General features: G+C 46.9%; 2 protein-coding genes across 17 annotated transcripts in view; one reads left to right on the top strand and one right to left on the bottom strand.

Moving 5' to 3' along the window:
• Positions 1-24,200, top strand: part of CARMIL1 (capping protein regulator and myosin 1 linker 1) — a 311,455-nt gene that overhangs the window by 70,702 nt on the left and 216,553 nt on the right. The window lies entirely within an intron of this gene.
• The window catches only part of LOC122489152, a 36,967-nt gene continuing 22,937 nt past the window's right edge, over positions 10,171-24,200 (bottom strand). Inside the window, exons 4-5 of one of the 2 annotated variants that reach the window (XR_006298844.1) lie at positions 11,593-11,728; positions 10,530-10,719 (exon numbers count right to left, since the gene is read on the bottom strand). Coding sequence is in view for 1 of the 2 variants with exons in the window: in XM_043590680.1 (XP_043446615.1) it covers positions 11,697-11,728 (32 nt within the window). In the remaining variant the exon portion in view is untranslated. Of the gene's footprint in view, positions 11,729-24,200 lie in introns of both variants that reach the window. The other variant, XM_043590680.1, reaches the window with a different exon arrangement.

The following is a 24,200-nucleotide window of genomic DNA, read 5'->3' as shown; positions in this document are numbered from 1 at the left end:
GGAGCCGTCCCTTCCCGTTTTCAGATTTTTTTGCCTTCGCCATGGGCTTGAGCTGGGAGGTAGGGCTTCTGTCTTGTGGCCAGAAGGTAACACACGTGAAGATAAAAGTCAACACGCTACGGACAGTGGAATAAAAACATAAGAAGTGATTGGGTTTTCTCTTGTTTGTAGCCAAGCCCGTTCCCAACTCACGTACCCCAGAAGCTTGATTTAGGAAGGACCTAATAAACCCAGCATCTCAGCTAATCAAAAGCTTCTACTCCAACATTTCCAGAGACGTCGTTCACTGCCTAGGGAGGAGAGTCTAATACTGTTGCAGATTTTCAGTCATTTTAAAGTTCTCTCTTACTTTGAAATCTGACCCCTGACGTTTCTACTCATGGACCTAGTTTTATGCTCGGCTGGCATTTGCCTCAGCCGACTCTCCCACGTTTTCATTGATTTCCGCAGGAAGCCACCTTGATCAGGTTGGCAAGTCTGCTTGACAGGCACCCTCCTACCAATAGTCTGGAGGGGTGTAGATCTGGACCCTGATACCCTCTTCAGAGCCAGAGTCCCAGTGGCAAAGCTCTCGGTACGAGGATGTCACCTCTAGGGCCCTGAGCCCTTTGGGCTCCTATGTAGACGTCAGAATCAGCGCTGATGTCCTAGATGCTTCTGATGTTAGGACCACATAGATGGGCCAAGGAAGGAACTGTCGATGGCTTGAATGCCCCCTCCTGTTGTTCGTCTTATGGGCAAGGTGCCAGGAGAACTGCCTTCCTCTTCACGACCTTTGTTTTCTGTCCAATCAGCAAGTAAGTAAGCACCTCGAAACCTTTCTGAGTAGATGCCTGCTGCCATCTTGACTTGTCTTTTTCTCCTTGGCTTTCTGTGCGGTGTTGGATGCTGCATTGGCTGACTAGCCTTTTTTAAATTATTTTTAAAAAATCATAGTAAAAACATATAATTTACTATACTAACCATTTTTAAGGGTACAGTCCAATGGTAAGTATATTCACATTGTTGCACAATAGGTCTCTAGAACTTCTTCTAGAAGTTTCTAGAACTTCTTTTTTTGTTTGCGGACTATCTTTCCTGGTTGGGGTAGATTGAGACACTGTTTCCTGTTTGCGCTGATGCTTGCTCCCTCCTACAGAACGCTTCTCCTGAGGCTTCTGGGACAGGAAAGAGGCTCTTTTGGTCAGACGTCCCCCTGTAAGACTTCTGGGCCAGCCATTCAGTGAGTGAGTGCAAGCAGTCCTAGTTTTGACAAGCCCACCAGCTGGGAGTCTGAGTAGACCTGGGGTTTGAAAAGCCAGAGATTTGGTTTAAAGGGAGGGTGTGCTGGGTGCGGGGGCAGCGGTCCTCTCAGTTGGTGGGATATAAACCTCCCCAGAAACTGAGCTGAAAAGACTCTCAGTTTAATACAAGGTCCTGCATGGTTGTTTTTCCTGGCACTTCTCCCTCCCAAATATCCCATGTGGTGGCTCCCTTGATCCCCAGCATCGCCGGACAGCCCCCTCCTTGTCTTGCTGGGGCTGAATCACAGGTGTCGGGTGTTGTTTCATTTTGCGTTAATCGGACTTTCTGCTACCAGACTTTATGTGGTTTCTTGAATTCATGAATTGGTCATTAAGTTGTGTTTACCAGGCAGGCACCCTGGCAATCTGTGGTATATCCAGCTGACCTTTCTTTAGAACGATGCTGATCGTGCAGGCTGTAGTCAACCATGGTGGGAAAGACTGACTTCTCTCCAGGGACCCTTTGCAGGCTTTTCTTTACGTCCAGCTCTCACCTGCGCAGGTGGGTTTGCGCCTCCCTTTGGAATGTTTTAGTGGGATTTTTTTATCGGACTGGGGTGGAGGCTGTGTCTTCATACCGCAGAGGCTCAAGCAGCCCATTAAGGGTGGAGGAAAGTCAGTTACCGGATGACTTTTCCCCAGGAGGACTAACCTCTAGAATAAACGAAATCGAATTGGATAATTGGGATTTCCTAGTTGAGGGGATATTGTCAGGGTCTGTTTCTTTTTTACAGTTGAGAAAGTGCTTTTGAGATTTCAAGTTCACAAATAGGTACCGCCGAGCTCACGGCCTTCTAAAAGAACATAGACATTTGTGGTGTTACTATTCTAATTATTTAATGTTTCATAAGCCTGGAGAAGCTTCTGTTTCCTGTTCATCCTGAGCAGGGGTGGGTTCCCCAGCTCGGGGTGAACAACCTGTAATTATGTGGTTAATGAAATAGAAGCTCCAAGTACTTCCTTAAGTTTGGATTGACTTTCTAACAAGTAGGTGGTAAAAGAAGTAACGTTTCAAATATTTGAACTTGGCTTGCTACAGATGGGCTGATGTAGGATAATGGGCACGTTGTTTTTGGTGGAAGGTTATGGACACTTCAGATTCCTAGGTGTGATCATCTCAGACTTGGAAATCGTACACTTTATGAGGTATATACCAGTTCAGGATGAAATTTTTTTTTTTTTTCAGTTAAACTGAATTGATTGTAAGCTTTTCAGCCCCAACCCTTGGGCTGATTTGTCCTAGTCACTGATTTTGTCCATATAAGGAGTATTAGAGATGTGTCTTACATGCATTTAAAAAACCACTTTTGTCAATAAAAATTAATATCAATTAAAGAAAACTTAGCTAGTCCGATAGGTAGGTGAATGAACTATTTCTGAACTAAATTGTGAGCACAGCTTAGGTTGTGTTTTGCCTGTGGCCTTAAAAAACATCAACAAACAGTATTATAATGACTGTCATTTTTTGATGGATTTCATTTTTGGGTGAAGCACTGTGGTTATGTGATACTTTTTTTTTTTTTTAATCTTTTTTAATGTTTATTTATTCTTGATAGAGAGACCGAGTGTGAGCAGGGGAGGGGCAGAGAGAGAGGTAGACACAGAATTCGAGGCAGGCTCCAGCCTCCGAGCCGTCAGCACCAGAACCCGATGTGGGGCCCGAACCCACAAACCACGAGATATGACCTGAGCCGAAGTCGGATGCCCAACCGACTGAGCCCCCCAGGCGCCCCTGATACATTCATTTCTGGTTGTATTGGATAGACAGAAACAAAGTAAGAACGTGAACGTAGAAGAGGTGTTACTTCATTGTGAATGTGTAAAAAACACATAGGTTTTCTATTTTCTAGGGGTTAGAGCACATGCTATACATAAATAAGAGTAAAAATTAGGAAATTAATGAATCAGTGTATTACCTATGACGCTGCGACATTAAAATATTTACAAAGCCTGCCATAGACCATATAAGGTTAGGATGTGATGTATCTCCAAGGTAGTGTAGGTAGTCACTCGATGATTATACAGGAATCGATAGCTTGTTCAAGGCTGGTCCCCTAAGCAAACCAGTGGCAGCGTGCACCGTGTATTTCTGAGAGATAATGCCAGGAAATGCGTTGCAAAACCACGGAATATAGTATATAAGCTCTAGTGCAAGGAGGGGCCCACAGATGAGAACCACGATCACGTGTCAGTCACATGCAGTTCATGTGGACAGGCACTGTGCCGTGGAACTCTCTTAAGAGGACAGTTTTATTATATAATCTTTGCCAGGATTAGTGTGTGCGGCACCCAGTTTGGAAACTAAATGTGAACGTATAATCATGCCCCGTATGATTTGTTCTGTGCCGTGCGTGCACTTATGATTGGGATCTTGGTTTGTCCCTTTCTGCCAGGGTGAGGGTTGGCCACCTTGGTCTCCGGCTTAACTGGGTGTCACAGAGAGAGGGCTCCCTCCTGGCTCGCTCCTGCGGGGCGTCAGTCTGCGAATGCTGCTGTGGCTGGGACCCTCCCGTGCAGGCCAACAAGGGAAGCCTGAAGGACGTGGGCTCTGTGATCTGTGTTGACACCACTCGGGGCCGGTGCTCAAAGCCTTTAAGGTGCCGAGAGCTGGGGTTTCACCACCGCGTGGCAGGACAGGGGAGGCCTCAGCCATCAGGCCGCCTGGCGATCGACAGAAACATGCTGATCAGCCGAGCGAGACCGAGGCGGGAGCTCAGCCCGTCGGCTCAGCCCGGACCTTCGGGCGTGTGGGTGCCGGTCTGGAATTTGAGAGCAGGAGCTCTGACCACCCCACCGGCTTTGGGCTCCCGTGGCATACTAATGCATTTCTTCCTGATCCTGGGGTTGCCTTCCCTCCGCTCCTCCTGCCGCAGAGAAGCAGCCCCGGGAGGGGATCCTTGCCTGTGAGCCCTGCTGGGCACAGGGAGGGGCCCGGGAAGCCAGCCCAAGGCTTTGCTCTCTCCTCCTTTCTGAGGCCCTGACTCTGCCTTTCCCCCTGGGGGTATTTGGGCCAGTTGCTTGGCATTTTCCCACCGTGTAAATGAAAGGGTTGGCCAAGCCGGCCGAATGGTTTAAAACACCGCTCTATTTTTTTTTTTTAAGTGAAAAAGTTTAACTTGTTTTTGAGCATGGCTTTATTGACCTAATTAGGCATGTTGAAGGACTGAAAAAGAGATTTTTTTTTTTTTCCTGCAGCCAGGCGGGGTCTGTCACTTTGCAGGTACTTCCGTGTCCAACGGGGCCCTCCAGGTAAGACAGCATCAGCCTCCCTGAGGGGTGAGGGGACCGGAGTGCCACAAAGGAGTCATTGTTCACTGTCTTCCACTTTGGTTGTTTTAAAAATGGCACAGTATTTAAAATTCTATTAATAGGACATTGGGTTAGGAATCAGAGTACCTAAGCTTTCCCCTCTTCCATCAGTGTGAAAAGGAATTTAGGCAAGTCCCTGTTTCCTGTGTGCAGAGGGAGGGTGGGAGGGAAGGAAAGAGACCCACTAGCTCTCTCCCTTTGAAACAGGAACAAAACATCTGGCAGCAAGGAGTGAGAATATAAAAGATACTGAGTTTCTTGTAGGAAAACTTTCATAGACCATGAGGGGGTTTTGTTATTTGGCTCATGTTTAGAATTTTTCTGTTGACTTTCTTTTCTCCGACTTGTTCAGTCTGGGGGGGCCTCCCAAGTTCTGGAAGCTCGCTGGGATCTCTGCTGAACCATAGGCACGTTTTTGTTGTTGTGTCAAATTCAGCTCCGTTGCCAGAAAACAATATTTTTTTTCGCAAAATACTTAATTTTTTCCTCCATCTTATTTTTTGGGCCAACGAGAGAAGGCTGGGACAGCCAGGGCACGAGGTGCTCCCATTATTGTGGCCACGAGGACAGATCCGGTCCTGTGACACCGCAGGAGAGGGCCACCGAGAACACAGAGTGGAGGGACGGACCGTGGGCATCGGAGTTCATTTGAAGTGTTAGGATGAGACCCATTCTTAACTGAGAATGGATCAGTCTGCCAGGCATATTCATGCAATATTAGCTTGATTGATGGAAATGGAGAATCTAAGCCATCGCTCAGTTTTATATAGTGACCTTGAAGGACTGGAACGCTTGGGTTACACTGAGGTTTTATCTGAAGCCCTTTCGTTTTCAGACAAGTTGGAAAGGTTCCCAAAATGCATGATTGTGCCTTCCGAGCGGAACACTCAGTGCGTTTGCTTTATTATCCTTTAGTGGTTGAGACATTGTTTTCAGTATGTCAGGGGTTCATGATAAACGCTTCTCTCTACATCTTTACAGAGGAGATGGATGGAAATGAGCTAATTTTGCAGTGTCTATTCTTCCAAATATGTTGTGAGCTTTAAAAAAAATCCCTAATGTTTTTTCCCCCTTATTGATTATTCGGATTAATTTCATTGTCTTAAAATTGTTGTGATTAATTTCTTCTCAGTTTTCCAGTTCATGGTTCTGCAAGTTGGAGTGTGGGGTTACTCCTGTCAATGGAAATGTGTTCTTGTAAAGCAGGGGCTTTGGCTCTGGTCAAATGTGGATTAAGGGAAGCTTGATTGTGGCTAAGTTCTCCCTCCCCTTGTTTCTGTTTCTTCGTCTGTTCCTTCCTAGGATGCAGAATTTCCCCTTTGTCCCCTCCCCCATCCAAGCCTGAGCTCAGCAAACACCGACATTTGAAATCCGTATATAAATTCAAGCTTAAGTCATCTTCATGATATGACTTTTGACAGAGCAAGAGTGAGAGCAGGGGAGAGGGGCAGAGGGAGAGAGGGAGAATCCCAAGCAGGCTCCATGTTCAGTGGGGAACCAACGCTGGGCTCAGTCCCACGACCCTGGGATCATGACCTGAGCTGAAATCCAGACTCAAAAGCTCAACTGACTGAGCCACCCAGGCACCACCCCCCCCCCAACCCCTGCAATGGTAAGACTTTTAACTCATTACCTCTTCCAGGAAAGTATAATTAGAGCCCTTTCCTTATTTTTGGTATGAAACACTATGTTCCTGCTAAAGGAATTTCAAGGTCTGTAGTTTTGAGTCATGATCTTTTTGGTCATGAGCCTATTCCCGTAAGCTTATTTCTTATCAGCTCACGACATAAACCGCTGTTTCAGCTGTGAGTGTTTGCCCCTCGGGAAGAGACACTGGCATAGTGGAAATCCTTGGCATCTGAAAGTTGGAGAAACTTCCAGAGACTTCCAGAAAAGGAGCACTTTTGTGTTTTCAACTAAGTGAGGTGTTTCAAAGAAACCAGGAGTGGTCGCTTCTCCCGTTCATCCTGGAACTGTACTTGCATTGAATCAAATTCAGCAAACGTTTACTGAAATCCAGCTGTGCACAGTAAGACCACACTGCACAGGCTGGAGAGAAACCATCTGTGTCTCTCTGAAGTACGTGATGGCTGAAGAAATTGAGTAGCTGAATGATGTAGAATGACACTTAAAATCCTAGATCTTGGGAGTGTTTTCTCAGGATGCCAGTAGGTATAATAAAAATGATTTTGTGAACAAGTAAATTTGGGGAAAAACAGATTAAATGAAGTTGGATAGGGATTTTCTTTTTAACTGAAACTTCAGAGGGAAACATTGTATGCTGCATTTACCAAATTTATTTGACCATGGATGATTGATTGACTGATTGAGTTTTTTTTGGGGGGGGGAGCATCTCAGGGACTAGTGTTTCTTGAGTAACACTTTGCAACATGCTGCTTTAGATCACGAAAGTATTCTTCTGTCTCTTTCCATAGGACTTTTATGTATATAGTGTATATGTGTTTGTTATTCAGAGACAGAATAACTGTTCTTTGCTTGTTGTGGTAAATGGATTCCTGTAAGTTTCTCCATTGGTTATATAAAGAGTATTTGTATTTTGTGTGGATATCGGTGAGGTTTTGAGGGGCTGGGGTCCAAAGATGATGGCGGTGATGATAGCCAGCATTGCCCTGCCCCCCGCAGCACCCCCCCACCCCCCACGGAGTGTCCTGACTCAGGCACTGTGCTCAATGTCTCCTCTCTAATCTAAAGCCAGAAGTAGGGATTCACAGTTCTGGTCTTTAGGTAAGACCATTACTTGTCCAATAGGCCACTTACAGAGCAGGGCACTTTTTAAAAAAGTGATGAGCTTTAAAAAACACTTATTTGGATAATTATAGATCCCTTGACGCTGTTTCCTCCATTGATAACCAGTGCTGCATGATAGTGTTATACTATGAAGTCAAGAAACTAACATTGATACAATGATCAGCCTTACGTAAATGTCATAGGCTTTACGTGCACTCGTGTGTGTGTGCGTGTGTGTGTGTGTGCGCACGCCTGCTATGCGGGTTTTATCACACGTGACTGCCACCATAGTCAAGGTACAGAACAAGGACCCTTCCCGGTACTCTGTTACAGTCATAGCCAGCGCTCTGCCAGTCCCCTGCCCCCCGCTCCTCACAAGCACTAATCTGTTCTCCATCTGTCTAATTTTGCCATTTCAAGCATGTTCTATAAATGGAGTCACCCGGGAGTAACCTTTTAAAATTGACCTTTTTACAGCCTGGCCACTTTTAGTCTGCTGTTTCTAGTCTTTGCAACAATTTTACACCATAGGGATTATGCACTCTCTTTTGTAAACGAGGAAGTGAAACTTTTGAAGGGAAAAGTAACACATCCAGGCTGCACATAGTCCTTGTCCAGCTGCAGAGAGAGAGGCCCTTGCCACTTTTCACTCTGGCCTGACCTTCCTCTGGGTTCTAGGAATTCACACTCCATGCTGTTTACATGCACGGTTCTCCTTTTTCTCTTCTCATGTTCAAAAATAAGGGCTTGTTTGCATTTTCCTTTTTGAAAAAATTGTAACTTTTAAGAGAGAAGGTTGGATCACACTATTACTTTAAAAAAAGTTGCAGAGACTGGGTATTTTTTCCTTTCGGCTCTCTTTTGAGCTTTTTCTGGAGCTGACCTGAACACCGACGGCGAGAATGGTTATGGGGGATGGGTAAAGCTAGAGCTTTGTGTACAGCGGGTCTTGAATCCATATATGGGCATCTGTGACTCGGGGGCAGGGGGCTAAACATACTCCTGGAGCCCTTGGCCCTTGGGACTTGACTCCATGCAAACAAGGAGCTGTCAGTGCACGCAGGGATGGCGGGAAGGCAAAACACGCATGTCTCTGACTCACAGGAGCATCAGATATCACACAGTTGAGAGAAAACTCGAATGCCAGAATGAAGTCTTTTGATATCTCTGCGTGGGATGCAGTTTTTAGCAAGTTTATGAAGCAGTTAGCAGAATGTTGATTGTTGTTGATCACAGCACCACCCCCCCCCCCCACCCCCCAGACTTGCCTCTCTTTCAGGATCTTTGAACTAGGTCGCTGTTCCCCTTTGTCAAGATGTCCACCTGGCATGGCTCATTCCCTCACCTTCCTAAGTAGTCTCTGCAATGTTACCTTTTCCCTGTAGTTTTCCCTGATATTTTAAAAATTGTACCCCCCTACCCCATTCTCTTTCCTTGCTTTATTTTCCTCCATCACACTCTGATTGGCATCTGCCGTGCCCTGTGTCTTACTTATGTGATCCTGCATTGTTTTCCCCTTGGTAGAATGTAACCCTCCTTAGAGCAAGGACTGTTGCCTATGTCGTTAACTGCTGTAGCCTCAGCGTCTCAGACTAGGGCTTGGCACATGTTAGATAACGGAGATTTTTCAAATAAATGAGTGTTTGGAAGAGGAAAGATTTGTTCGAATGAAGTTATAGGACACAACAGAATAATCATGGCTGGACAGGTCAGCTCCTGACTTACAAATGTCGAGGCACTGGAGTGTAAATGTACCTTATTCTTGCCTGTGTAGAACACGTTTCTAGAAGTGACTTTCCCCTTGGACAGTGATTGACTTGGGGGGAGTTCTTTCAGAGATAAAGGAAATTAACCAGCAGGTCGCGGTAATCGAACCTCGCAAACTATCCTGGAAATGTTTAGCCTTCTGCCAGATTGAAGCACGAATTCCACGGCTGCATAACCACCTGTGTAATTACTCACATTAGTATTCTAGCGCGTGTGGGCCGGGCTACATTCTTCAATTTTGCAAGAACGCTATTTTCGCATGTTCGCTGCTACTGTGAAAATTGGTTTCCCTCATCCATTCGGGAAGCTTGTACCAATGCTTTGATTTAAGAGCTGTGGTCTAGCGCTGTAGACCTTGGTTTCCTTGGTGGAGGGAGATTCTGTGATGTGGCCATAAACGTTTGGTTTCAGTTTTTCTTTTCTGAGCTATTTCTGTTAGGGCTGGGGGTGGAAAAAGAAAGAAATCTCGCTCTAGGGATACTTTAGGTAATATATACTCTGGTTGAAAAAATGCAGTGTTGCCTGTATGACGTCACGGGGTTGGGATGGGAGCCGCCAGGCCAGGTGAGGGTCCGGTGTCCTGGGGACAGATGTGGTGGTTTGGGAGTGGTGTGGAGGGTGGGGGGGCTGCGGCTGTGGCTCCCAGGGAAAGACTAGCACCCCTTCTCCCCTCAATGCCCGCTGGACTCCCCGATATTGGTAAGGTGGCTGTGTGGGCACCTCGTTACGCGGTCCTAGGTGAGTTACAAAAGCCAGGAAGATAAAGCATGTAAAGGAAAGAGTTCAGGGAGAACGTCGTGCACCAAGCAAGGAACGTGTATTTTGAGAAGGCCCCCAAGTGTGAGCACATGGCTTCCAGAGAACTCACACTTTCCCTCATCGTCCACAGACACCCCTAGACCCCCGTCTGTACTGGATTCAGACTTTCCCATGTCAGCTGAGCCGTAAAGAGAATTCTGAGTACAGGTGTGAAGGCAGTTGAGACACAGTCGGGTCATTTGTATGCTGGTCCTCCCTGGAGCTGATCGAGCACCTTCTGTTTGTCCGCGAAGGTATTACTAAATTTAAATAACTAATAGAGGGCACACAGCACTTGTTTATTTTCCGGCAATAGTCAGTTTAGCTGTCCTTTTCCCGAGGGAAACCAGCTCAGTGGAGTTACTGAAATCACACTTTTTCCGTTTCTTGAACTAATTTCCATTACCCTGCCCTAGAAAAAGTAGGCGGCGGCAGAGAGGAGGCTGAGACAGAATTCCAAAGCCGTTTGGGTTACATTACACTTAGCACTCATTGAACAGACATCCAACACCTCCTCATAAGCACCAGCTGCATACAGATCGATGTTCTCAAATGAGACCAAAGGTGGGCCCTCAATTTAGGGAGACAAAGCAGCCATGACTTCTTGAGAATCTTACAGGACACCAGACACAGAATGATGTATGTTGTGTACAATTATCGGTTGACAGGAAGGAATTATAATGAAGTGATTCTGGCCCGAGGGATTCCTTTATGTGACGCTAGCAAGGGAAATTTCGTCTGGTCCTTACCTGCCACATACTTGGGCTGAGCTGAAAAGCCCACGTGATTAGACGGCGTATCCTTTCTATTTGGGCTGTAATGGGAGAGTTCAAGCAAACAAGTTCATTGGAAGTTTTAGGAGTCTCTTCTTAGACTCAAATTACTAAGTCTGGGTCTATCCAGGCCTTCGTTAAGGCCGGACTTAAATATTGGGTGGATCTGTCTTGGACCCGGTTGTAGGGAATGTTTCTTGGAAGTCTCAGGTAGGGCCTCATTATAATCTGGTTCTGCCTCTAGCGTGGCCCTGTGCTCCCAACGCCAGCAGGCCAAGGCTGAGCGTCTCCGCTCTGGTGGCCTCCCTAGCCCATTGCCTGTTGTCGCAGCCTACCCAACAGTTGAATATAATGCTGTATTGGGATCTTTTTTTACACTCGATCTCAGCCAAAAGGCCGAGAAGCGATGGATCTTTTTTTAAAGTTAGTTCACAAATTACCACAGCTGCTTCTTGGTTAATCAGATGCTCGAGACTCCCGTGTCTACACCATCGGCTGCTACGTGTTTATGACACCACAGCTGCCTGGGTGGCGCTTCTGTCCCCACCCTCACCCCTTCCCATCTGCCGCCTCTCACTGCTTCCTCACTGCTGTGCTTGGAGGCGGCACGTTCTCAAATAAGCTGCTGACGTCCCGCCCTCCCAGGGTCTGGGCCTGAGATTCACCAAAGTTTCTTTCATCAGGAGAATTTTTCTTGCCTGGGACTCTGAAGCACTCGCTTTGTTTGGTAGGCGTGGATCCTTCCCCTGGCTGGGGAAACTTTTGCAAGGAAGCTGAAAGCTGCTTTCAGATAGATCCCATAGCTGTGGCTCCCCCCTGTCCCATCCACCTCCCCGGTGTCCAAGCTCGCAATCTTACTCTGAAGGCGGGAAGGTTGCCGTCAAGGGTTCCCCCTTACGGAGGGCGCTGCTTACCTTGGATAACCCTTCTTGCTAACGGAGTTTCTGGTCCTGGCCTTTTTCCACGTGCGTAACATCCACGGGGAGCGGTTCTTCCTCGTCACGTCTTTTAAAGCCTGTCAGACTCTCTCTGCAGTGCTCCCCCGGCAAGCTGTTACAGTAAGCATAAAAACAAGCACATCACACGAAGAATAAAGTGCCAAGTTTCTGTCTCCCTGCCAACCTCATTAGAAACCAGGGGTAAAGCACGTATGCATGCCATTACATCATGCATGTAATTAGACATTTGAAGCCAGCTCAATAGGGGACCTTCTTCATGCTTTTCTAAGTGTGCAGCTCCCAGTTCCGCACGGGAACCTGGGCACCTCTGTTTTCCCTAATCCTTTGTCCCTATGGGGGTGGGACGGCGAAGGGAAAGAGGCGTGTCCCCATTGACCGGAGCTCCGAGGTTCTGGAAAAGTCCTTCTTGCACACGTCTGTGAGAGTGGAACTGCCCTACTTTTCCGTCGCTGTGTGTTTCTTGTTGAGGACGTGTCGGTAGCCTGATGATGAGTTTCGTCGTCACACAGGGCGACACGGCCTGGCTCTTAAAAGGAAGCACGGAAAGTAATTGGGAACTGTACGATCCGCTTGCCCGGCGGAGCGTAAAGCAAGACTGTGTTGTTCTCTGCACCGTTGATGGACTCGTGCAGTCTCTGTGTTTGTGGGGTGAAGGGACGCTGGATTTGCCCGCCTCCTAGGCCTGCCATCCTGCGGGCTGCCCTGAGGGAGGAAGCGGAAAGACTGAAGGTCCGGCCAGCAGTTGAACCAGAGTTTGGCATCTGGCGCTCTTCGATAAAGTCTCATCGAGTAGCTCCTGGGTGAGCGTTAGGATACAGCTTCAGGGCATTCGCCGGGGACTAGGCGGGCTCCAGCTGGAATCCTGGCACAGCCACCTGCTAGCCTTTTTGCCTCCAGCAAATGTAACTCGTTTGGTCTCAGCTTCTTCACTTGTATGTAGCACTGGAGAATGCTGATCATGCCCACCCACCCACAGGCTTATGTTGAGAATGAAATCAGATCATGACTACAAAGCATTGAGGACGGGGCCTGACCGGCTTAATGCCACTTGCTGGTAGTGTCATCATTGGCTTCTGTATTGGAAACACATATAGCTGCCTTCTAGAAGCTTACGGTCCCGCCGGGGCTGTGGGACGCACGCACGGATTTAGGAAGGAGAGAGGGGATGTTGCCTCGCTGTGATGTGGACGGGAGACACTTGACAGAGACATCATGTAACATGGGGGCCCCCGTGCCAGCTCCGGGGGTGTGGGCCACCTGGTGGTCTTTGTGGATGGTGCAGTGGTCGCCAAGGTTGGGATTTTGGCTGTGACCATGAAGGACAGGTGGAATATGGGTAGATGGAAGAAGGCTGACGATAGAGCCGGTGGGAGTAAACCAGCTTCTTTCAGAGGAAGGGGAGACCTCCCAGCTGGCAGGAGGGACGTTTGCCCTGAGAATGAAGAGGCTGTGAGGGTGCAGGGGGCTCCAGGGTTTTGCTGCTTTCCAGTTACCTAGGCTGGGTGGAGTGGACCTTCTGGTGTGATGGGTACTCATCACGGGGAAGGGCCTCTGTTCTCTTTGTATTTTCTTCAGTCCGGCCTCCTTCGTGTAGGGCTGGGCTTGCTGTATTTCCTAAAGGGCACTTCTCTCTGATCGCCCTTGGGTCTGGTTGAGTGACCCAGAAGGTTCTCTTGCTCTGTCTGCCAGGGTTTGTTCTATTTCATTCATGTCTCTCAGACCTCCTTTTGTTAAAAACCACGCGGACTCAGTCTGTGGTGAGATGACGATGCTGTGTGGCCGCCTTCCCTGGGTCAATCTGTATAGCTTTGGTGTCTTTTTAACTTCTTTTTAATTTTTTTTCTTTTCCTCACTGTATGGGATTTATTCTGATCTTTAAGGGCCCTGACATGCTTTAAGGATATCATGACATACACGAGGTGGCGAGAAACCCTATTCCTTATGATCTGACTTCCATCTTTGGAAGTCCATCTGACATCTTTGGTAGATTTTGGCTTTGAGGATGTAAATAAAACCATAATGAGCAAAAAGTTAAAAAGTGTATTCAATTAACTTGTAAGTCACTTGAGGTCAGTGAATCATCTGAGTTATTTTATAAAACACACTTTATTGGCTATTTGGTGTTACCTGATGCTCTAAAGCAGGGGTCAGCAAACTCTCCGTAAAAGGGCCAGAGAGCCATTATTTTAGGCTTCTGGGTCAGTTATCTGTCATAAATACTCAATTCTGCCTTTGTGGTGTGAAAGCAGATATAGATAATAGATGGATGTGGCTGTTTTGCAATAAACACATTTTATTTGTGAAAATAGATGGTGGGCCAGATTTGGCTCTCTGAAGTAGTCTGCTAACCCCTACTCTAAAGGAAACAGATTTTGTTAGATTGGGATGGTAAGGAGACATTTAAAAGTAGGTAAATGACAACATTTCCAGATAATTAGCTCCACCAAAAGCTTAAAAAAGGTTTTTCTTCTATTGTTTGAATTAAATTTCATGTTTCATATTGAGTTTATAAATAAGCCTTAAATATCATTTATAGGGTTTGCTTTTTTTTTTTTAATTTTTTTTTCAACGTTTATTTATTTTTGGGACAGAGAGAGACAGAGCATGAACGGGCGAGGAGCAGAGAGAGAGGGAGACACAGAATCGGAAACAGGCTCCAGGCTCTGAGCCATCAGCCCAGAGCCCGACGCGGGGCTCGAACTCACGGACCGCGAGATCGTGACCTGGCTGAAGTCGGATGCTCAACCGACTGCGCCACCCAGGCGCCCCGACTTTTTTTTTTTTTTTTTTAAAGCTAGGATCTAAGGTTCAAAACATGCCTGTCTTTATTAAGTAACCATTTATTAACTGTTTTTCTTGTGTCCCGCTCGGTGCAAGTCATTGGAAATTCACAAATAACTTAGGCACACACCTTTCCTCTTGGAAGCCACAGTCTAGACTGTGCACTGATTGTTGCCAATGTTGGCTCATACCTTGGACCACAGCACGTACATGGCCCACGGTCCCAAGGAACCCGTATTCCCAAAGGGCCTTTTGGGGGCTCCGCTTATCTTTCCTCTGTCTGCTTCATGTGCATTTGGGACTTGAGTCTTTTTGTTTCTTTTGATTTGTGTATTGTTGGAGAAAGCCTGCCTGAGGAATTTACAAGTGGCGAAAATATTTATTTTAGTAACTCAGTTGCCAAGAATCTCAGTCTTGATGATTCAAAAAGTTATGTGTTTTCCTGCCCTTTGTAGTTTTTACTTAGTCACCCTAATTCACTTTTTGACTTTTTACTAAGTTCTCCCTACCAAATTATGGGCCAGCCCCACCAGACTGCAGAGGATGCTTTTCTAGAAGTATCGAAACACACAGGTATCCAGGATTCTTGTGTGTCTATAGTGCTCCCAGAGTGGTGCTCTCTGGACCAGAGCCACTAGGCCCTTGCCGATTGGGTGGAAATGTTGAGTAGCCTAGGGGGAGGCCATTCCTGGAGGAGGAAGCTGGATAGTGTGAATGGGTGTGGGATGCGAGCTCTCCCAGCCCAGATGGCCGGGCGGGGACTCTGACAGAGGGGGGACCTTGGAAGCCAGACTGACATTTCCTGGGATGGGACAGAGCAGAGATAGGAAGTTGATCACTAAGTAGAGGAATGCCATGAGAAAGTGGGGCTTTGGAGGGATCGGTCCTATCAGCCAAATGCAAGCTGGTAGGGAGAGGGAGGGAGGAAGGGAGGGAGAGAGGAGACGGGAAAGATTTGGGCTCAGGTGGTGTGCAGAAACCTTTGGGAGAGGGCGGCTTTCACCTTCTTTTTCTCCGCATAATTATAAAAAATTTGCCAAAAGAACTGCCCTGGTAGAGTTTCCTGGGGTGAGAGGAAGTACTTTGGGTTGAGATGAGGGACGAAAATTTGAGAAAAAGGTACGTTTTTACAGTCACAGTTGGGAGTGCTGAGCATGTGAGGAGGGAATGAATATAAAGTTATATAAATAGCAGTCATTTATATATTTGTATAGTCCTCTATAAAAAATACAGAGGAAAGGCCTTTTTATTTTTCCTCGTTTCTTCTGAAGTAGCAGCTTGTTTTGAAAGAGAAGGGAAGTTCTAGTTTGTCCCTTTGGGGTCTTGAAGAAGCAGCTGGTGGTAGTAAGGCGGGCTTGACTTACAGCATTTGAAGCACCAAGAAGTGTCTGCATAAGGTTTTAAACCTGCACAGGTGCACAGGAACGGCATCACGCCTATCTGAAGTATTTCGGAAATGAAAAAGAAAATAACTTCCAAAGGTGCGAGTGATTTCTGCAGATACGTCACAGTTCATAGAGAAGAGTGTCATCTGCGTCTGGTGACACTGATGGGGTCCCTGTGTACCGGGTGGGATGCAGTCCGCATTCAAGTCTGTTTTGTTGTCAGCACTGCGGTATTTTCTCTTCAACAAGATAACCTTGGCATCCTCCCTCTCTTAACTTTTTGTGTCCTGATTACCTTGGAATGAAAGTCCTAAAATAGAAAACTGTGGGTTATGTACTTTTTTTTCAAGTTTATTTATTTGTTTTTGAGAGGGACAGGGACAGCGTGAGTGGTGGAGGGCCAGAGAGAGAGGGAGACAGAGATCCCAAGCCGACCCTGCGCTGACAGCAGCAAGCCCAGCGAGGGGCTCCAACTCGCGAACCGGGAGATCGTGACCTGAGCTTAACCGACTGAGCCACCCAGGCACCCTGGCTTATGGATTTTTAGAACTTACTTATTGTGTTGGGGCGCCTGGGTGGCTCAGTCGGTTAAGCGTCGGACCTCAGCTCAGGTTGTGATCTCCCGGTTCGTGAGTTCGAGCCCCGCGCTGGGCTTGCCGCTTTCAGAGTGGAGCCTGCTTAGGATACTCTCTCTCCCTCTCTCTCTGCCCCTCCCCTGCTCATGTATGCTCTCTCTCGCTCTCTTGAAAATAAACATTAAAAGAACTTAATATGGAAGCATATTAAGCTCCCTTAATATGGAGCATCGTGGACTTCCCATCTACCTTTCGTTTTTAAGATACAGAAGTTTGGACTGTTTGTTTTTACGAAGTGAAGGCTGATCGTCCCACTGCACAGTTTGCGGGCAAAGCCTGAAGGGCGAGAGTGGGGCCCGGCGGGTGCCTGACCCAGAGAGAGAGGGAGTGGAACTTCAGGCTGACTGAATGTCTTAGCAGATTTGGTAAAGAAGAGGATGAAATTAATATTTCATTGTTGAAATTGGGTTACAAATTGTGGGCTTGTTCTAGCCCATAGTTGTGATTTTCTCCTAAGCGTGGGTAACTCAATGTCCGAATGTACCTGCTGGATGAGATTAACCTTGGAGATCTGGCCAATTGGAAATAGCCCAATAGTGAATACACTTAATTATTTTACCAATCACGGTAATTATTGGCAGTACCAAAGAAGTTGCCCTGGTCTGACATAAAGACATGGAACTTATTTTGTTATTTACAATTGATGTGTGTGTTTACTTGATCTTTGCTGGTATAGTTTTAAGAGTAGGACCTTCAAATAATGGGGCACCTGGGTGGCTCAGTCAGTTAGATGACGGACTCTTGATTTTGTCTCAGATCATCATCTCATGGTTTTTGGGTTCAAGCCCTGGCTTGGGCTCTGCACTGACAGCATGGAGCCTGCTTGGGGTTCTCTCTCTGCCCCCTCCCCCACGCGGTCTCTCGCTCTCTCTCAAGACAAATAAGTAAACATAAAAAAAAAAATAAAAAATAGTAAGGGAAAGTCACTGGGGCCCTGGAGAGGTACTAAGTGTCCCCATCATCATATTAGGGTTATTATGAAGATCTTATGACTTAATAAAAGCAAAGCTTAAGGTCCCTGCACGTAGTAAGCGTTATGTAAATACTGGCCATTATTAGTGATCTAGTTTTGCGTGAAACTAACAACAGGTGAGCATCACGGTAATAGTGGCCAATACAATGTTTGGATAATACAAGACAGTACAACATGATAGACTAGATGACCCAATATTACACCCCCTTTTAACTTCACTAGCAACACATTTAATGGGCAGACTAGCAAGTTTTAAATGCTTAGATTCTAGGAAAGTTAAATGTTTATAGTTGTAGACGTAAGTTCGAGAAATGCTTGGTATGAACTAGGGAATAGGCAAATACAGCTTTGGGGCTGTGACTTTTTTTCCCTCAGTCCCCAAAGTAATCATTGTGAAGAGGCTGTGCAGAGGCATAAAAGTCTATGACCAAGTAGATAGCTCAGTCTATCGAGCACTGTGTTCCCGTCTCTGTTTCGAGATAAATGAAACATTAATGTAAATTGTCCTCTTAGAATTTTCTAAGAGGTCTCAACTTCCTTAAATAGGGGATATATAAGCTCTCAAATAGCAATATATATTCCGCAATTCAGCAGCTTTTCAAGCTATGATTTTTATAACCACTTTTGGATTTGAGAATGCAGAATTTAGAATTCCTACTTGGGGGCATGTTGTTCAATTCAGCAAGCCATGCATGAGATTCCGCCGACAAGATACAGAGCCCTTGATGTGGGTGAGGGATAGAACCCAAAGTCCGTGCTTCTGGGCTGCCGTGACTTCTCATCAAAAGGAGACAGCTCGGCCTGTGGATGGTGATGACTTTATAATTACAATTAAAATATTTTTAGTACAAGAATGAGGCCTGGGGGGAAAGCTGTCAACATATGTATTGTATGAAAGGGGGACTGATCACCAGATGGGACTGTGGAAGCCTTTCCTGGTGGATAATGACTGCCTTGCCTCTGGCTAGGAGTTGACAAATGGACTCTATGTCTTGGTTATCTCTTGGAAGAATGAAAAGGAAACAGCGGGAACTGTGAGTGAAGCGGCTCAGAAGAAAGAGAGAAGGCAGAGTGTTGAGCTGATAGTCAAGTGGAACAAGTCTCGGGTGTGTGGGGCCCCGAGCCCTCCCTGAGTCATGTGATTGCAGCATCACGCTTAGGTTGTGTCCTGGAGCCTTCCTGATGTCCCTGAGCTGGTAAACGTTCTTTATATTTGGCAGTGTTCTCTAAACCTCCAGAAGAGTTAAGGCAGCACAGGATTGAAAGGCCAGTGTTTCTGGGGCACCTGGGTGGCCCAGTCAGTTGAGCGTCTGACTTCGGCTCGGGTCGTGATCTCGTGGTTGGTGAGTTCGAGCCCTGCATCAGGCTCTGTGCTGACAGCTCAGATTCGGATTCCGTGACTTCCTCTCACTCCGCCCCTCCGCTGCTCACACTCCGTGTGTCTCTCTCTCAAAACTAAATATTGAAAAAAAGTTTTTTTGGGGCGCCTGGGTGGCGCAGTCAGTTAAGCGTCCGACTTCAGCCAGGTCACGATCTCGCGGTCCGGGAGTTCGAGCCCCGCGTCGGGCTCTGGGCTGATGGCTCAGAGCCTGGAGCCCGTTTCCCATTCTGTGTCTCCCTCTCTCTCTGCCTCTCCCCCGTTCATGCTCTGTCTCTCTCTGTCCCAAAAATAAATAAACGTTGAAAAAAAGTTTTTTTTTTTAATTTAAAAAAGAAAGGCCAGTCTTTCTTCTGGTGTCGTCTGTCCCCGGCAACACAGCTCAAGTCCCGTGATAGGGCTGACGGCTTCATTTATATTAACGCTGTCGCTTTCTGAGGTACTGGGTCCAGATAATGGTGTTATTTTATCACCTTTAGATGGGGATACTCTGCTTACTGATGGCAGGCATTGCTACCCACGTGGCCACAACTAGCTAGATGGGAATTCAGCGTCTCCTGCTTATTGCTGGGTTCTTGTTCCTTCCACTGCTGGGCAACCCCACGGGCTGTGTTGACAAATCCAGCCATCGGCAACCATTTCGTGATGGGATCAGTGCCCTTCTAAGAAGAGCCCGGAGAGCTAGCTAGTTTGCTCTCCCCCTTTGCTGTGTGAGAGGGGGCGAGAAGGAGTCCCTCTGCAAGCCAGGCGGAAGGGCCCTTGTCAGGAACTGATTTGGCCAGCACCTTGACCTTGGACATCCCAGCCTCTGGAATTTTGAGAAATACGTGTTTGTTGTTGAAGCCACCCACTCCGTGGTATTTGTCACTGCAGCCGGAGGTAAGATAGGATCTGTAGGCCAACAGGAAAGGCATCTGCCCTTCGGTCTTCCCTTAAATGTTTAAGAGCTGTGCTGCTGTCCATCACGTGGTTTTCGTAACTTCCCATTATTCTCGAGTCTTTAAAAAGTGTTAGCTGCTGGAGACCGAGGTCAGCCGGGAGGCCCTCGATCACTTTTCTTTGAAGTCTAGAATGGAGTCGTTGCTGGAGTCGAATATCGGTCTTTTTTATTCTAGACGCTCTGAAACATGAATCACGGTGCTGGGAATACTTGAGTCAGCAGGTGAAGGGAAAAAGGCAGTGAGTTCAGTGTCTGCCCGGTGATCAGAGCCAATTAAGCAGGGAAAGGCAAGCTAGCGCCGGCGTGGGCAGCAGCGGTGACGCTTTCGTCTGCCTTGTTCTCAGGACGCAGGACTGGTGCTCGTTACGAGAGGTGGTGCATTATCAGCAGAATGCAGCTGAGGGACTGGGAATCGGCGAGCAGGCAAACGTCTGAGTTTTCTGCACAGGGAGAGCTCCTCCGTGAGACTAGCCAGCCCTGATGGCTCTGGGCGCTAGGCAGCTTTCCATGCGGTTGTTATAAACAGATTTGTAAGATTTTTCTGGTGGCCAGTGCCTCCTTTCAACAAAACGGGCTTAAAAAGATTGCAGAAGGGGAGCACTGCAAAAATACTAATTCCCTAGCTCTGCTATGAACTTTTCCCTAAACTGGGCATTATGATTAGGCTTACTGGCCTTGCTACATTTTTCATTTTGAAGTCTCCTTCTGTAATGATAGAAACTGTCAGGGCACGTTAATAGGTTCGTCTCCCGGTTTCTTGTAAATCTCCAGCATATGCCTGTTATTAACTTTGGCAGCTTTTTTAAAAGGGAGTTTTTCTGCGCTCTTTACATTTATAAAAGAAACAACCCGGACGACTCTTTCAAAAGTCACGTTTTCTAGGGACGCCTGGCTGGCTTGGTTGGTTAAGCGTCTGACTTCGGCTCCGGTCATGACCTCAAGGTTTGTGGGTTCAAGCCCCGCGTCTGCCTCTGTGCTGACGGCTGGGAGCCTGGAGCCTGCCTGTCTCTCTGCCCCTCCCCAGCTCACACTCGGTCTCTCTCAAAAATAAATAAATATGAAAGGAAATTGTTCTTTCAAGTCACGTGTTCTGGCTTTCATAATTTGCGTGTTTTCCAACTTGTGAAAGAGATTTTGGGGTGGTGTAATTGGATTTGAAGTAAACGCATAGACCTGACATAAATCTGATGGTATACTTTGTAAGAGATGTTTTAATTCCTTTATAGGTAGCTGTTTGTTCTCTGCAGGGAACACTGTGTTTCAGGATCGTTCACCAAGTGTTCACTGTTGGCCACTAATAATTCCCTAACTGGCTTCACATTTGGGGTGTTGCCCATAGGGCGCTATACTTCCCAGGCCATCTTTCCGGAGACCTTTGATGATGACACTGCCATGCCTGAGTGCAGAGCCCAGCTCTGGACATTAAAGGACAAAGGACCACTGTGCTGTCCGTCCCAGGATGTCGGAGTGACGAGGGACCGGATAGGCAAGAGCTGGCCGCAGCCCGGGGGGACCTTCCCTTGTGGGACCTCAGATCTCCTCGCTTCCTTCTCGCATGGCTGTCCACGAGGCATGGAGCTCTCACACAAGACGATGGGTTGAAGTTGGTCTGGAATTTGACTCTTCCCGGTCTTTTTAGGAATCATTAGAGTTTTCCTGTTCGGGAGGATAGCCAGTAGCCACACGTGGCTCTTTAAATTCAATACATTACTGATAACGAGATAAAATTACAAATTATATTTAAAGCCACATCGCAAAGGCTCGAGAAGGCACACGTGGCTAGTGGCTACATGTTGAATAACACTGCAAGTTCAGACGCTGACCTCTGGAGAGATGCAGTGACATGCCCCAGGCCACACAGCCAGTCAGTGCAGAATCCGCTGTTTGGACTCCTTGCCCCATTTTTTTTTTTTCCTAGCCCACGTAGTCCTTCAATTTCGGGCATCACAGCTTCAGCTAACAAGTTCGTCCTTGGAGTATCCACATCCTTCTCCCAAAGTCTCTGGGAGAGACTCAGTAATTAGAGTTAGAAGTTATTTCTTAGTACGTAATCCTAGTTTTGCAAAGATTGGTGATTCGTGTTAAGCGGTTTTGCGTGAATGTGCGGGGACATCGCGTGCCGTGTGGCGGTCATTTGCCACGCGTGCTGTGCCTTGCGAACCCCGGTGTGCCCGTCACGTGGGTCTGCGTGGGGATCTGGGATCCCAGGTAGAGGAGTTGGACGGGACTTTTGAAGGTACCTAGTTCAATTCTGCACACACGTGTACAATATTCTCGGCGAGGCCGTTGATTTTGAGAGAGCTTCTTCATTAATAAGTTCACTTCTTCCCACAGCTTCTGATTCATCTGGGGTTTTCTTTGTTTCAAGCCAAAAGGTTCTTGCCTGTGATTTCGACACATGGGTCCTCGTTAGCTCACAGAAAAAGCTTGCCCCCTCTGACATGTGCAGCCTTGTGAATATCTGAAGCCTTCTCCTGTCAGTCTGTGTCTTCTCACCTATGTGCTAGGGAGACCTGGTTCCTTCGGTCCTTCCTTGTGGGACCTATTTTGCAATCCTCTCACCGCTCTGTTTGCTTCTGTTGGACTGACTCCGGGGCAGGACTCAGAGCTGGGTTGGGAAATTCCACTGTCCATCTGAATGGAGGTCTTGGCTAGATACATTTGGAAAATCTCAAGTCTCTCTTGAGCGGAAAAAAAAAAAAGTCTACTCTTATCCACATGTAGGAAATCTGTTGACTTAGTGTCTTTGGAAGGAAGTAATAGGGTTGTCTGTAATAAAGATGTATTTATGACTTCTGTAATCAGAAAATATTATATAATTTTAATAGCAGTAAAGCTTCTCTTTACCATCACTATATTGGGGTAGAATTTGGATGTAGTGAATGCAACAAAAAAATCATGTTCCCAGCAGTGAGAACAATGCAGTAGAGCCATATTTAACTCCCCGTGACGACACCTGTCAACTGTGCGACCCTCAGCACATCTTTGAGTCTGCTCTTGCCTTTGTTTTTTTTTTTTTAATTTTTTTTTAATGTTTATTTATTTTTGAGACAGAGAGAAACAGAGCATGAACAGGGGAGGGGCAGAGAGAGAGGGAGACACAGAATCGTAAGCAGGCTCCAGGCTCTGAGCTGTCAGCACACAGCCCGATGCGGGGCTTGAACTCACGGACCGCGAGATCATGACCTGAGCTAAAGTCGGACGCCTAACCGACTGAGCCCCCCAGGCGCCCCTGCTCTTCCCTTTGCATTGCTGCCGTGGGAGTGGCATTTGGAGTAGGTTTCTTACAGGATTTGTGTAAAGTTTAAAATGTGTGAACACAAAGGTGAGGTTTCTGTAAAGACCATGACCCTCACTCATCGATTCAGCGTTAATGCACTTGTATTCACAGAGAAAGAGGCCTGATGGCTGTGGTGATGGCACACTGCTCTGCACCAAGTGCCGCGCTGCTAACTCAGTTAACGTTTGTAACGCTGCTAGGAGCCCGGTGCTGTGATGAATCTCCACCTTACAGAAGAGGAAACTGAGGCACAGAGAGGAAAAGATCTGCTTGGTGTCCCACAGCTGGTGAGGGGCAAAGTCAGAAAACTGGTAATCACTCTGGTTAGGTGAGGTTTTTCGTTTTTTGGTTTTTTTTTTTTAGACCGTAGAACCAATAGAAAGGAGACGCCGAGGGACCGCTTGCGCGTACGAAACATAACCTCCGCGTTTGACTTAAGCCGCTACTGTGGCAGCCAGTGTGCCAAGAGCTGGGTTTCTGCGGATCTCCTCCCACGAACTGATGCTATAATATAAATGGTTTTACTGGAATAGTTAGAAATGAAGGGTTTCCGTGAAGAAAAGTGATATTACGTACCTAATTTTGCTGCAGAAAACAGTTGCTTTTTTTGGGCCTTTGTGACAAGCTAAGTGACTCCGGCAAACAAACATCAACTCTTCGGGAGCGAGCGTCTTATCGTTTGCTGATTTATTTCCTTTTGCCTTAGCAGCAAGTAGTTTGGGGGAAAGGTATTGAGGATTATTTACTGTAACCACAAAATATATTCTTTTCAAAAAAATTCTTTTTAATGGGGCGCCCGGGTGGCTCAGACAAAGCGTCTGACTTTGTCCCAGGTCATGATCTTGCAGTTGGTGAGTTTGAGCCCCGCATCGGGCTCTGTGCTGATGGCTCGGAGCCTGGAGCCTGCTTTGAATTCTGTGTCTCCCTCTCTCTCTGCCCCTCCCTCAAAAATAAATAAAACATTAAAAAAAATAAGAAAAATTCTTTTTAATTTTTTTTTTTTGGATAGAACAATTGAGAGAGAGAAAGCATGAGTAGGAGAGAGGGAGAGAGAGAATCTCCAGCAGGCTCCACGCTCTCTGAGGAACGTGACGTGGGGCTCGATGCCACGACTGTGAGATCAGGACCTGAGCTGAAGCCAAGAGTTGGATACTTAACTGACTGAGCCGCCCAGGCGCCCCAACCATAAAA

The sequence above is a fragment of the Prionailurus bengalensis genome, chromosome B2, assembly GCF_016509475.1.
Source record: "Prionailurus bengalensis isolate Pbe53 chromosome B2, Fcat_Pben_1.1_paternal_pri, whole genome shotgun sequence".
Lineage (NCBI taxonomy): Eukaryota > Metazoa > Chordata > Mammalia > Carnivora > Felidae > Prionailurus > Prionailurus bengalensis.
Note: the sequence above shows the minus strand (reverse complement) of the source record. Positions and strands in the feature narration are given on the sequence as shown.